Source organism: Theropithecus gelada, chromosome 7b (assembly GCF_003255815.1).
Source record: "Theropithecus gelada isolate Dixy chromosome 7b, Tgel_1.0, whole genome shotgun sequence".
Lineage (NCBI taxonomy): Eukaryota > Metazoa > Chordata > Mammalia > Primates > Cercopithecidae > Theropithecus > Theropithecus gelada.
Window position 1 is genome coordinate 23464587 of NC_037675.1, and position 15466 is coordinate 23480052.

Sequence of the window (15466 nt, forward strand, 5' to 3'; positions counted from 1 at the left end):
CAATTCTTTAAAATAAGAAATGAAAGCATTTAAGAGAAAATCTGCAGAATTTAACAGTATATTTTCTCTAAAGGAAACTCCACAAGTAGATGGAAAGGATGAGGGCCTGGATTATACCTCACCTACCACCTGTGTAGTTGTGCTCAAAGGACAGAACCTCTTTGGGATGGTTTCTAAATTCCAAAATAAAGATGACGTATTCTCAGCTAGTCTCACTGTATTTTATTAATTGAAACACCACATGTGAAACAGAAGACTCTAATGCAAATGTAAAGAGATTCATTACTAAAACCTTAGGCCAAGCTTTGGATGTTCTTAAAAAGGCAATGGCAGGAATGAGAATGGGGAAAATGATCTATCATCTGTGAGTTGTAGGACTTAGAGAAAGCCTCAAGGGCTGCCATGTGTTTTATCATGTCCTGAGAAATAGGTTTACAAATATTAGCACCTCCTTACTGTACTGGATAATTCTACTCTGATTCCTCCAGCAGTTTGTGAGACCCCCTATGTGTAGAGTGGGTATGTAAAGGGGAAACAAAGGGTTTTCCACTCTCAACAACCACATGCCTCACCTGTTCTTGCTGCCTGCAAGCTGCAGCCACATCCAGTTGGCTCTCACCTCCCAAATAGCTTCAAAGAGAAGCAAATCATATTCAACAGATTTTGTGGCAGAACTCATCCTGCAGACTTTTTTAAAAACGTGTTTTATCTTACTGCCTTTGATAAAAGTTCTGAACCCAGGGCCAGTTTCCATGGTAGCCGAATTTGGACATATGAAAAATCTGCCTTTAGTCTCTTGCCATTCCTTCACCATTGCCTCCCACCTATTCTACTGCTCCTGCTTTTTACCCATCCCCTAGTAGTATTCTGTGACCTTTTAATACTCTGTTAGCCTGCCCAAAGCCTGATATTTCTAGTCACTGAATTGCTTTCCAGAATCTTCTCCTACACTGTTAAGTAGATATATATCTCTCCACTCAATCTCTAAAATAAAGTGGTTTATAGCCTAACTTATATCTCAATGTAATGTTCTAGGTTAGGTCTCCCTGGACTGTTTGTATTTGATAAAGAGATGTTAGAGGAGATTCCAAGAAAGTCTCCTCAAAGATACATTCTCAGTTACGGTGACAGTAGGATAGAAAAGATGTTTTTATTGTCAAATATTGTTTCCCACACTTCTCAGCCATAGTGTAGGCTGCCAGTGTTTGGTCAGTTCCCATCAGCAGGGACGCAGGAAACATACTGTCAGCAATTCTTTTTTTTTTTTTTTTTTTTTTTTTTTTTGAGATGGAGTCACGCTCTGTCACCAGGCTGGAGTGCAGTGGTGCGATCTTGGCTCACTGCAATCTCCGCCTCCTGGGTTCAAGCCATTCTCCTGCCTCAGCCACCTGAGTAACTGGGATTATAGTCATGTGCCACCACATTCTGCTAATTTTGTATTTTTAATAGAGACAGGGTTTCACCATGTTGGCCAGGATGGTCTCAATCTCCATGTCAGCAGTTTTTAAAACATATGTTTTTATTCCAATTCATGTAGAAAGATAACATAATTCAGAGGAAAAATTAAAGATTCTATTGCCTGACAATACATAGAATAATATTCTATTAACTATACCTTGTCTATGTTTAGATACACAAAGACTTACCATTGTTACAATTACCTACAGTATTCAGTACAATAACATCCTGTGCAGGTTTCTAGCCCAGGAGCAATAGGCTACATCACATAGCCTATCGTGTAGCAGACTATACCATCTACACCAGTACGCCCTTATAATGTTTGCACAATGTCAAAATTGCCTAATGATGGATTTCTCAGAACTCCTGCAGTTGAGCAAGGCATTACTATATCAGCAAAACTTCTACATGAAAGAATAGGCAGAGGAACTAGTGTGTCTAAGAAAACATGAAAATTGAACTGTCTCAGAGGCAGCATAGTCAAAACAGTAACGGTGTGTAATCTTAGGTATCACTCAAATACTAGTCCTCCAACTTCCAAACTGGATAACGTTGGACATGTGACTGAACTTAGATTCATCTAAAAAATGAATAACATCTATTGCCTAAAGTGGTAAAGAATCCCATATACTATGGGACTTAGGATTGCTTAGGATTGCTAAGGATCGCTTTGGCTATTCAAGCTCTTTTTTGGTTCCATGTTAATTTTAGAACTGTTTTTTCAAATTCTGTAAAACTGATGCTGGTAATTTGATAGGAATTACATTGTATCTGTATATTGCTTTGAGTAGTAATTTTAATGATATTGATTGTTCCAATCCGTGAACATGAAATTTTTTTTATTTGTTGTATCATCTGTGATTCCTTTCATCAGTGCTTTGCAGTTCTCCTTGTAGAACTTTCATCTCTTTGGTTAAATGTATTTTAAGTATTTTATTATTTGTATGTATGAATATCATAAACGGGATTGAGTTTTTGATTTTTTTCTTAGCTTGGTTGTTATTGGTGTATAGAAATGCTACTAATTTTTGTATGTTGATTTTGTATCCTGAAAGTTTACTGAAGTCATTTATCAAGTCTAAGCATCTTTCAGAAGACTCGTTAGGGTTTTCTAGATATAAGATCATGTCATCAGTAAATAGATATATAATTTTAGTTTCTCTTTTTTAATTTGGATGCATTTTATTTCTTTCTCTTGCCTGATTGCTCTGCCTAGGACTTCTGGTAATATGTTGAATAGAAGTGGTGAGAGTGGGCATCCTTGTCTTGTTCCTGTTCTTAGAGGGAATGCTTTCAAATTTTCCGCATTGGGTATGATGTCATGGATGGCTCTTATTTGTCACAGGTTTTTTTTTTGAGATATGTTCCTTTGATGCCTAGTTTGTTTAGGGTTTCTATCATAAAAGGATATCAGTTTTTATTGGATGCTTTTTCTGCATCTATTGAGATGATCACATGGTTTTTGTTTTTAATTCTGTTTACATGGTGAATCACATTTATTGATTTGCATATTTTGAACATAGACCAATGGAACAAAATAGAGAGCCCAGAAATAAAACCATATACCTACAACCAACTGATCTTTGACAAAGTCAACAAAAATACACAATGAGGAAAGGACATCCAATTCAATAAATGGTGCTGGAAAAACTGGATAGCCATATATGGAAGAATAAAACTGGACTGGATGCATATCTCTCACCATATTAAAAAATTAAGTCCAGATAAAATAAGACTTACATGGAAGACCTGAAACTACAAAAATCCTGGAAGAAAAACTAGGAAAAATTCTTCTGAACATTAGCCTAGGCAAAAAAATTATGACAAGATCTCAAAAGCAAATGCAACAGAAGCAAAAATAGACAAGCAGGACTTAATTAAACTAAATAGCTTCTAAACAGCAAAAGAAATAATCAACAGTATAAACAGACAACCTACAGGATGAGAGAAAATGTTTTCAAACTATCAACCAACAAAGGACTAATATCCTGAATCTATAAAAAACTCAGACAACTCAACAAGAAAAAAACAAATAACCCCATTAAAAAATGGGCAAGGGACATGAACAGACATTTCTCATAAGAAGACATACAAGCAAGCAGCAAGCATGTGAGAAAATGCTCAACATCACTAATCATCAGAGAAATGTACATCAAAACCACAATGAGATGCCATCTCACACCAGTCAACATGGCTATTATTAAAAAGTCAAAACACAAACAGATGTTGGCAAGAATATAGAAAAAAAAAGAGAATGCTTATACACTTTTGGTGGGAATGTAAATTAGTACAACATCTATGGAAAACAGTATGGAGATTTCTCAAAGGACTACAAATAGAACTACCATTTGACCCAGCAACGCCACTACTACCCAAAAGAAACAAAATTGTTACATCGAAAAGACATCTGCTCTTGTATATTTATCACAGCACTATTTACAATAGTAAAGTAATGAAATCAACCTAAGTGTCCATCAGTGTAAGATTGGATAAAGAAAATGTGGTGTATATACGCCGTGGACTACTACACAGCCATAAAAAAGAATAAAACCATGTCTCTTGCAGCAAGAGATGGAGCTGGAGGCCAGTATCCTAAGTGGAATCACTCAGAAACAGAAAATAATATACTGCATGGTCTCACTTATAACTGGGAGCTAAACAATGGGTACACACGGACATACAGAGTGAAATAACAGACAGTGGAGATTCCAAAAGGGGCAATGATGGGAGGGTTGAAAAGTTACCTGTTCAGTACAATGCTCACCATTCAGGTACACTAGAAGCCCAAACCTCACCATTATGCAATATATCCATATAACAAACCCATACACGAATGCCCTGCCTCTTAATAATAGTAATAATAAAGATTAAAATTATATGCTTGCCTAAGGCACTTACAATGAACAGGGTTTGCAGGACTGGAAGGTGCTCTGTGTAATTCAGGAAGTGAGTAAGGGGTCAGTGAATATAAAAGCCTAGGACAATATTATACACTGCTGTAGACTTTATGAACACTATATACTTAGGCTATAGTAAATTTATTTAACAATAATTTCATTTTCTCAAGAATAAATTAACCTTACCTTACTGTAGCTTTTTTTACTTCATAAAATTTTAATTTTTTCAACTTTTTGTCTCTTTCATAATAACTTGAAACACACATTGTACCGCTATACAAAAGGATTTTCTTTTTTATATCCTTATTTACATCCTTTTTAATATCCTTATTATTTTTCTCTATTTCTAATTTTTTTCTATTATTTAAACTTCTACACTAAAAACTAAGACACAAACACACATATTAGCATAGGTCTTCACAGAGTCAGGATCACCAGTATCAATGTTTTCCACCTGCACATCTTGTCCCACTGGAAGGTCTTCAGGGGCAATAACATGCATCAGCTGTCATCTCCTATGATAGCAACGTCTTTTTCTGGAATATCTCGTGAAGGACCTACCTGAGGCTGTTTTACAGTTAAGTTCTTTATAAGTAGAAAGAATATACTCTAAAATAACTATTAAAAGTATAGTATAGTAAACACACAAACAGATATTACCGTTTATTATTATCATCAAGCACTATGAACTGCACAAAATTGTATGTACTATACTTTTATATGATCAGCAGTGCAGTATGTTTGTTTACACCAACAACACCACAGACATGTGCGCAATGCATTTGTGCTACAATTTTACGATGGCTCTAATGTCACTAGGTGATGGCAATTTTTCAGCTCCATTATAATCTTATGGGAGTACTGTCGTGAATTGTTGATGGAAATATCATTATATGGTGCGTGACTGTATAATAAAACCTGTTCCAGTTTGGACCATTGGCCAGAGACACCAACAGACACAATGTAATCAAGATGTAGACCCCAATGTCAGCCTTCTAGACACAGATGAAACAACACCCAACTTAGCTCAAGAACACTTTCTAAAAGCAGGAGGCTCCGGTTCATCAATCTGTGGGAACAAGGAGAACCACAGTAAGTGCAGAGGAAAATCATTATCTCTGAACTTGTCAGAAGAAAAAACCCATGAAGGATTGCTTTTGAGAACTTGAATTCTGGGGAAGGCCACCGGAGGCCACAGCCACTCCAGAAATATGGAGGCCACTACTTCCCGACATGTGGTGAGTCCACATCTCCACTCACTTCCTGTCAGTAGGTGTCACTTGAACAAATTTTCTCACATCCTGGCCAGTCACCTGGAACCTGGAGGCAGGTCTTGCTTTGCACACACCTCTGTCAAAATGCGTATCAGACAATTATGTTATGGACTGAATGTCTTAGGTGTTACAGAGTAGGTGTTACGGAGTGAATATTTCTGGATCCTCCAAAGCGCACTCTCTCTTTCTCTCTCTCTCACACACACACATATATACCCCAAGGAAAGGCCATGTGATATCTTAATTTTTAACTTCCAGCCTCCAGAACTGTGAGTTAACAAATTTCTCTTCGTTAAGTCACCCAGTGAGTGGTATATTGTTATGGCAGCCCAAGTAGACTAATACACTAGGTTATTCTGCTCCTGACCCAACTTACTGAGTTAGACCTTCTTTGGTCCCCACATCTCTCCCCAGGGACACTGTATGAGGCCTGGAGCTATGTCAATTTTTCTGTACTCAAAAGTAGTGCCCTCCTATATTTACTTCTTGTTTGTTTTATTGGAGTTCCTGGTAGGTATCTTCCTTCTCTTTGAACTGTAAATAGAAATAATCCTCCTTTTTGAAGTAGGATTTTCTTTCTGAACAAGCTTATTAGAATAATTTCCTACCACTGATCTTCTGGCATGGCAATTTCAATTAAAAAATCATTTGAATAATTATGTTAAAATACACAGCAGCTATATTTCTTAGGTTAGTGTAGTTTGCAAACAAAAGGCATATATGTTTTCCCGGTAACCTCAATGTGTGTGTGTGTGTGTGTGTGTGTGTGTGTGTGTGTGTGTGTGTTTTAATTTCCCTACAAATCACTGCTAACAGGCAAGGAAAGTGAGGCTATATTCTTGAAGGTCTGGGAGATATAGTCCCCTGTATGTGTATGAAATGTTTGAAATCTCATGTACTATATTTAAAATTCATGTTACTTTCTATTATGTAATATATTCTCATTTGTTTCAATATACAACAAATACTTTAAATTGATTATTTAAATGTATGCCATGTTCATCCCAGAGCTTAATGTCACCCTTTATACATTCGTACACTACTAGTTAGCTTACTTTTCTTGAGGAGAGAGAAATGTATTACCAGTATTCTCAATAGGGACACTTTCAAGGCTGAGACAGCAGGGCTCATGAAGAACTGGAACAATATAAACCATTACTGAGACTGCAACAGCAACCGTAATGACCACAAGGAGGCAACAGATTTAATGATAATGGAAAAACACAACCTTTAGAAATCGGTGAGCCCCTGTCATCTCTGTGCCTCCCACGTGCCATTAAGAGAATATAGAATTAATGCATTTTTTATCAGAATTAAGGTGTCTTGCTTTCTGTTTATTGTTTTTTTTATTTTCCAAAAATACATGATTTTATTTTTATTTGGTAGAGAGCAGCAATTCATTTTAGGTAATATGCCACCACATAATAGGAATAGAGAAGGTAAGAAAGATAAATATACACACAGAAGTAAGTCATGGGCAAACCTAAACAACTAAGAAAATAATTAGCAATGAAATTAAAAGGAGAAAAATGCCCAGGGAAGCAGAAATAGATTTTCCTGCTCTCCTACGTCTAAAGAGCACAATGAGATAACAAAACACAAACGCTAGTAGATGGCAGAAGCTATTTACCTAAATCAGGATTGAAGCTAGGAGGCATAGCTTAGGCACTCGGTCCAGATCCCAGGCATTTGAAACTCCAAGTTGCAGAATCAATTTTAATCTTAAAAACCAAACTTCTTCAAAATTCCATTCTGTAAAAGTGAGGTTGGCTACTATTCAAAGTTTTATTCGCTTCTTAAAGAAAAGCCAGAATTCCTACCACTGTGTTGATAAGCAAAGGTAACATTGCCTCTATCAGGGGCTTTTTCTCTTTTATTTATGTCTCTGCCTTTTATGTTAAGGGATACTTTTAAATGTCTAATGATCCTGGGATGCTCATTGAAACTTAGTAGGATATAAATCTGAGATTCAAGCAAAGAAAAATGGCCCCAGTTCCTGTTTTTAAATACTTCTTCACTTCACTCTCGACTAAGCCTGATAGCCCAGAATTTCATGTTAGTTATTCAATATCTTCAGAAAAATAGTCTTTTTCCACAAAAGTGGTTGGAAAGGAGTGGACACCTGACTATTCCAGGTGAAATGGGAAATCTGAGAGTATAACCGCACTTTATTCAATTGTACTTTGTGTTTTCTGTATAAAGTCTCCTACTCCTACCCTCTCTCTGATCTTCTGAGGTATCAGGTATCCTCCTTACTGAGACTTTTGGTGCACCTTCGTTTTTGTTGGCATTTGCCTCTGTGGGCCCTTAGAATTTGTCTTTCTTCAGTTCATTTAAGTCAGTTACCACTTGTTCATTCACTTGCATTTTCCAAAACATCTCCCATGCTGTTATCCTTTGCCTGTTCTATGTGTCCTTTGGGGTTCATAACTTTTAAAAACAATTTTACTCTCATTTCACTAGGTACTCAGAAAGGAACAGAGAAGTATGTTTCCAATTCACCATACTTAATTATCAGTCTAGCTTTCACTGATATTTCAGAGCAATTATAAGGTGCCCGGGGCAGAGTTCCCATCTGTCTTGTTCACGTCTCTATATTTCTCTAATATATGGTGAATACTCATTAAGTGTGTTCATCAAGTGAAAGGGAGAAATAGGAAGAAACTGAAAAACTGGCATGAAAGGACAAAAATTTAGCATTTCACCACAGGGGGGCAGTGTCTCTATTCATAGCTAACCTTCAAGGTTAGCTCAAAACCCTGGGAAAACATCTGGTAAGAGATCCGATTGGCTGATATATGGAACAGAGATTTAAATTTCATGGTAGTGTTTTTAGTGTCACTCTAAGCTCAAGGGAGTTTCTTGAAGCAAAAAAAAAAAACCATTCAGGAAATAATTCTTTGCTGATAAGGATGCTCCTTGAACGTTTATTAATAATCTTGTGGATGCAGCTGACATGTGAGTCTTGGGAGTTTCTGACTCTTCCGTAGCGAATTCTAAAGGGGAGGAAATTCTGTGAGAACAGGTGAGGCTTTATCGGAGACTATGAAAAGAGGATTACAGAAGGAAAAAAGCTAGAGAAGGAGGAAGGAAAGGAAAGACACAGATGCAGGGCTGGGAAGTTTGGGGATAGAGCGTCCAACACAGCTCTGAAAAAGGTGATCTAAAGATAACCTTAACCACTTTCTTTTCTCTTTCTAAACAGGGGTCAGTGGTCAACAGCTGAATCAGAGTCCTCATTCATTGTCTGTCCAGGAAAGAGAGGATGTCTCCATGAACTGCACTTCTTCAAGCACATTTAACACCTTTCTATGGTACAAGCAGGACCCTGGGGAAGGTCCCGTCCTCTTGATGGCCTTATTTAAGCCTGGTGAATTGACCTCAAATGGGAGACTGTCTGCTCAGTTTGGTATAACCAGAAAGGACAGCTTCCTGAATATCTCAGCGTCCGTGCCTAGTGATGTAGGCACCTACTTCTGTGCCGGGCAACACAGTGCTCCCCAAGCACCTGCAGCCTGTACTCAAACTTGCAGCTGGAACTCCAGTCTCTATGCTGTCTTCAGATCTTAGTCCTCTTGGCACGAAATGTGATTATCCATGCCACCTTTGCCCCTGTCATTCCATTACTACAAACTCTCCTTTATCCAAGGATTCGTCCTCCAAAGATTGTGCTCTTTGCTTGATAAACTTGCCCCTCTGAATTCATTTTTAGTGTATGTAACAGATTTTCTTAGTTATTTCTGCCATGATATGAGGAGAATTGATCAATACACAAATACAGTAGAAGATTTTAGTAAGTTTCTCTTTTAAAATGGATGATATCAATAAAGTAAAAATGAGAGTCCAGAAATAAATCCATAAATCTATGGCCAATTTATTGCAACAAGACCATTCAATGGGAAAAGAATAATCTTTTCAACAAGTGACGCTGGGACCACTGGATAGCCACCATTTGATCTCTACCTCACACATGTACAAAAGTTAACTCAAATGGATTAAAGACCTAAATGTAAGATCTAGAAGTACAAACACTTAGATGAAAACATAGTTGTAAATCTTGGTGACCTTGAACTATGCAACAATCTCTTACATACAACACCAAAAAAAGCAACCAAAGGAAAAATAGATAAATTGGGCTTTATCAAAATTAAAATCTTTGTGCATCAAAATTCACAAAATTTTCCACAAAGGAAAATGAAAAGATAACCCACATAATAGAAGAATATATTTGCAAGTCAAGTATATCTGATAAGGCTTTAATATCAAGAATACATATTTTAAACTCTTACAACTTACCAATAAGATAAATGCCAATTTTAAAACGGTCAAATGATTTAAACCGTCATTGCTCCAAAGAAGACACATAAATGGTCAAAAAGTATGTAAAAAGATGCTCAACATTATTATTCATTGGGAAAATGCAAATTAAACTAAAATGAGCTGCCACGTCACACCCACTAGGATGTTCATAATTTTTTAATAAGGAAGAAGAAAATAGAGAAATGGAAGATTCTAAGTGTTGGTAAGGATGGGGGAAATTGGAATCGTCATCCACCGCTGGTAGGAATGTAAAATAGTACAGACATATTAGAAAATAGTTTGGCAGTTTCTCAAATGACTAAACACAGAGTTACCATTTGACACAGCAATTACAGTCCTAGATATCTAATTAAGAGGTCGAACATGTGATTTATTTCATTGGACAGAACCACATCATATGGCCAGCACTAATTGCAAGGGAGGTTGAGAAAGGGAACATTTAATTTGTCTAGCCTCTAAAAAAGAGATGAGCATGAAAGATATCGATTGCGGATAAGTGTTGGTTTAACTATCCAAAAACATCTGCCACATCATACAAGGTCCTCATTCCCCAGAAGAGACTCTGATGATACATCTTGATATTCTTATTACTGTTATTATCCTAACAGCATGTGCCAAAGGAAGCTGAAGTCTGTTAAGAGCTCTACAGAGCTGTTCAAATGTAGTATTGGTTTTGCTCCAAAAAATACACTGTAGGTTTTCTTCCTTGCAAATGTTCTGCGGGAAATCAGTATCTCTCAAGAGGCATCAGCTGATGTTTCAGAGGAAAGATGGTCCACTGCCCCTGACAGTGATATGGGCAGTTCCAGGCAGTTCTTAAAGCTAGTCGCTTTAATGTCTCACAGAGATCATGTTCTTAAACGTCAATACGGAATTCACTTCCCTCTCCCTAAGAAGCAGTCCCCTGAAGACCCAGCACAATATTTCCATGGGTCCCGCATGTGCATATGACATAGCCCTCAAAATCCTAGGAATGTTTTAATTGAGGTAATACTGTTACAGCTATTTACAGGATCTCCAGTACTATTCTTTTCTCAGGAACTTAAAAAATGGGTATTAGCTAACCACGGACAACCATGTTTTCTTCTCCCTTTCCCATTCCTGTTCAGCTGTGTGTAGGCAAATCTACCGTCCCAACTTTCTTGGCGTTGAAGCCGTGGTTTATTTTATAGCAGGCTTTCTATTTTATGTTATTTTTAACTTTTATTTCAGGTTCAGGAGTACATATGCAAGCTTGTTATGTAGGTAATCTGCATGCCACGGGGGTTTGGTGTACGGATTATTTCGTCACCCAGGTAATAAGCACAGTACCTGATAGGTTTTTCAATACTCACCTTCCTCCCACCCTTCATCCTCAAGAAAGCCTGGGTGTCTGTTGTTCCCTTCTTTGTGTCCATGTGTACTCACCGTTTAGCTCCCACATATAAGTGAGAACATGTGATATTTGGTTTTCTTTCCTGTGTTAATTTGTCTAGAATAATGGCTTTCAGCTCCATCCATGTTGCTGCAAAGGACATGATCTCATTCTTTCTCACGGCTGTGTAGCATTCCATGGTGTATATGTATCACATTTTCTTCATCCAGTCTACCATTGTTGGGCATTTAGGTTGACTCCATGTTTTGTTAATGTGAATAATGCTGCGATGAATATAGGTGTGCACGTGTCTTTCTGGTAGAAAATTTATATTCCTTTAGGTTTATACCCAATAATGAGATTGCTGGGTCGAATAATAATTCTATAGAAGGCTTTCAAAGTGTGGGCTAGTATTGAAGGTAAAGATTGCCTTATTCATTTCTGTATGCTCCTCTGTTCCTGGCACAAACAAGATAGTCAATTAAAAATGTTTACAGGAGAGGCTGGGTGCAGTGATTCACACCTGTAGTCCCAGCACTTTGGGAGGCCAAGGCAGGCAGATCACAAGGTCAAGAGTTCGAGACCATCCTGGCCAACATGGTGAAACCCCGTCTCTATTAAAAATACAAAAAAAAAAAAAAAAAAAACCATTAGCTGTGCGTGATGATGCACACCTGTAGTCCCATCTACTTGGAAGACAGGAGAATCACTTGAATCCAGGAGGCAGAGGTTGCAGTGAGTCGAGATCACACCACTGCACTCCAGCCTGGTGACAGAGCGAGACTCTGTCTCAAAAAAAAAAAAGTTACATGAATTAAGGGGCAAGATGCTAATTAATTCTCACATCTGTGCCTCTGTGCCACCCAGAAATGCAGAAGGGAGCTTATAACCAAAAAACTGTGGGTAAAATTATCTGACCTTCATGGGGACAGTATAAACTATATTCATAAGCAGTAATAGAACATGGCATTATTTACTTTATTGTGGTGTTGTCACATCATCAATCTCTTACTTCATGTTTCCGGATTTTGTTTCTTGTTTAAGATCTAGAGAATTAGGCCACATTATCATTGTCTCAAAAAAGTAGTCTTGGAAACCAAGTGATCCATCACTTCATCTCAACTGGGCAATTCAGCTTTTCTGGAATGCAAATATGTTTGTCTTCACCTTGAGATATGAACTTTCTAATTACTAATTCTTTTTCTTAGTGATCATAAAGATGAAGCAAGAAATTACTAGTCTTCCTAGACTTGAACAATGCCTACATAGATTATATGTATTTTACTAAAAATAGACATTCCTGGACAATGACAAGAAAACTATGTAATAACATTTATGGAATGGAATGCAACCAAATCTATACTCCAAGTATATTAGCGAAGGCCAAACTATTCTAACAAATATATACCAAACGTTCAGAGGCTTAATGAACAAAGTTTGTCTTTCTTGTGAAAATCTGGAGCAGATATTGCAGGTCAGCAGATGACTCTGTCTTACATGATCTTTGAGGAACTGAGGTTATTCTAATTTGGGGACTCTGCTATTTCTCACAGACTTACCATCATATGCAGGGTCATGGCCTGGCTATGCCAGGTTTCAGTAAGCAAGGGGATGAAAGAGTGGGTATGGAGCAGGCATGACCACTCGCTTAAGAATCCTGGACAAGAAATAATAGAATTACTGACTCCTAGGATTATGGACAGCTTTGGGTAGCCTGTCCTTTCATGGTGAGACAATTTCAGAAGTATCTACTGTCATTCATAAAACATGTGGACACTAATTTTCAGCTATTCTGCACCAGCTCACAAGATGGCGGTGTTCTATTTTGAATGACTCCCATGGGTGATTGAGTGGGAGGGATTTGAATTTAAATAGAACCAAATGACACTTTTTTTAATGGTTGGCTGAATCACCAAATTGCTATTTCCCTTTTTCTGAGTGTGTGTCTGTGTCTATGTGTGTGTATGTGTGTGTGCATGCGCACGCACACAGGCAGACGCCAGGGGTAGAGTGTGATGGTTCAAAAAGAAAAGGAAATGCTTAAGGTAGTGAATCACGTTTTGCCCAGGAAAACACACTTGATAATTGAAGGATGATGAAGTGTTCACAGGCTTTACTAGCGATCTTTTGGCTTCTACTGAGCTGTAAGTAGGGTTACTACAAAGGGTCAGGGGCAACCAGGAAACCTGAGGATTGATCCTCAGAAGACTAAGAGGGTAAAGTAGACTTCATTCTGACTTATTGTCTGGGAGCCCTATGGTTCTAACGGTGAATAATAATCACATTTTTCTACACAGGGGTGAGCAGTGAAGACAAGGTGATGCAAAACCCTCTATCTCTGGTTGTCCACGAGGGAGACACTGTAACTCTCAACTGCAGTTATGAAGTGGTTAACTTTCAAAGCCTACTATGGTACAAGCAGGAGAAGAAAGCTCCCACATTTCTGTTTATGCTAACTTCAAGTGGAGTTGAAAAGAAGTCAGGAAGACTAAGTAGCATATTAGAGAAGAAAGACCTTTTCAGCATCCTGAACATCACAGCCACCCAGACCAGAGACTCGGCCATCTACCTCTGTGCTGTGGAGGTACAGTGCTCCCTAGTCACCTGCAGCCTGTACTCAAATTCTACAGCTGAAGCTCTACAACTGTAAGATGGGGAACTTGCTATATTGAGCAAGCCCTCAAAAATAAACTATAAGGAAAAGCAGTTATTGGTCAAGATCCTTGTGCCCATGTTGACAACTACTTTTGCAGTTTACTGAATCCTAACTCAGAGTCATATTATTGCATTCACTCCCTTCTCTGTGAGTTTTCTATGGGATTCAGCATAGCTAATATTTCTAAAGGGTCACTCAGGATACTAACTCCATTGCCACACCCTTATGCCCTGTGATAGAAAGCAAACCCTTTTACCAGGATTGTACAGGCAACTGATATGTGCACTACACATTAGGGAATCTGCCTAACAGCTATGGATGTTTTAGCTTCCTTCCCAGAACAGATACATTTGTAGGTAAAGTTCTGCCTATAACATTTTTTACTGGACCTACTGGCAAAGAACAAAGGGTAAGAGCAAGCAGGTATCATTACCTGATTAAAACAAAAGCTTTTCATTCTCAATTGCATTATTCTTACTCACTATCTTCATTCTAGGATTGTTGCCTATTCTGGGTACTTCATTAAAGTGGTGATAGAATTTTTTCAAGATATTACACATTAATTTGTATACTTAGAACTTTAAGTAGCCTACCAAAAGAAACGAGTTGGCTGAAGTAAGTTATATGAAGCTAACATAAACTTAGCCTACTTATGTTGTGATACACTCTTTCAATGAATTATGTAATCATATATATGGTATTTACAAAGAGCTTGCAATGGAAGCTACTGTTTATTGAAAGCAAGTATTATGTGCCTTGTATTTTGCAAATATCACCTCATTGAATTCTCAAAATAACTCTGATGGATCATCAATATTACTTTCTGTTAACATATTAGGAAATGCAGACTCAGAAAGATTAAGTCCCTTTCCCCACCCCCTACCCCAGACAAATAGCTATAACAGAATCTGAAATCAAGTCTACCTGACTCCAAACTATACTTTCTCTATTACATGCCCCCAATGTTAAACACCACCGAGGAAGAAATTTACCCACGGTGTGACCACAATTACGTACAAAAAAATGTACACACAATACTGAAATAGCGTGTTTAATGTGTAAATAAAATAGCATTTACAATAACATGTGAATAAAATAACTCCAAATGTTTGAAACAGTATTAGTTATCTTCGAATACTGGACTTAATACTGTTCATTGTTTTGCTCCTTTATAATATTCTTTATTTTTCAAATTATCTACTATGAACTCAATACTATTATTATTTCAGAAAGAAAAATATACATTTTGGCTGGGCGCGGTTGCTCAAGCCTGTAATCCCAGCACTTTGGGAGGCTGAGACGGGTGGGTCACAAGGTCAGGAGATCAAGACCATCCTGGCTAACATGGTGAAACCCCGTCTCTACTAAAAATACAAAAAACTAGCCGGGGGAGGTGGCGGGCGCCTGTAGTCCCAGCTACTCGGGAGGCTGAGGCAGGAGAATGGCATAAACCTGGGAGGCGGAGCTTGCAGTGAGCTGAGATCCGGCCACTGTACTCCAGCCTGGG

General features: G+C 37.9%; 7 gene segments (V, D, J or C); all 7 read left to right on the forward strand.

Annotated features, from left to right (window-relative positions):
• LOC112629379 overlaps positions 1-15466 on the forward strand; it is an 881832-nt gene that overhangs the window by 567512 nt on the left and 298854 nt on the right.
• Positions 1-15466, forward strand: part of LOC112629380 — a 766638-nt gene that overhangs the window by 479110 nt on the left and 272062 nt on the right.
• LOC112629366 overlaps positions 1-15466 on the forward strand; it is a 772346-nt gene that overhangs the window by 437565 nt on the left and 319315 nt on the right.
• The window catches only part of LOC112629369, a 661469-nt gene that overhangs the window by 361700 nt on the left and 284303 nt on the right, over positions 1-15466 (forward strand).
• Positions 1-15466, forward strand: part of LOC112629376 — a 484771-nt gene that overhangs the window by 201317 nt on the left and 267988 nt on the right.
• LOC112629375 overlaps positions 1-15466 on the forward strand; it is a 451949-nt gene that overhangs the window by 185515 nt on the left and 250968 nt on the right. The window contains 1 exon segment of the V gene segment in view: positions 11211-11214. Coding sequence covers positions 11211-11214 — 4 coding nt within the window.
• LOC112629378 overlaps positions 1-15466 on the forward strand; it is a 416220-nt gene that overhangs the window by 137653 nt on the left and 263101 nt on the right.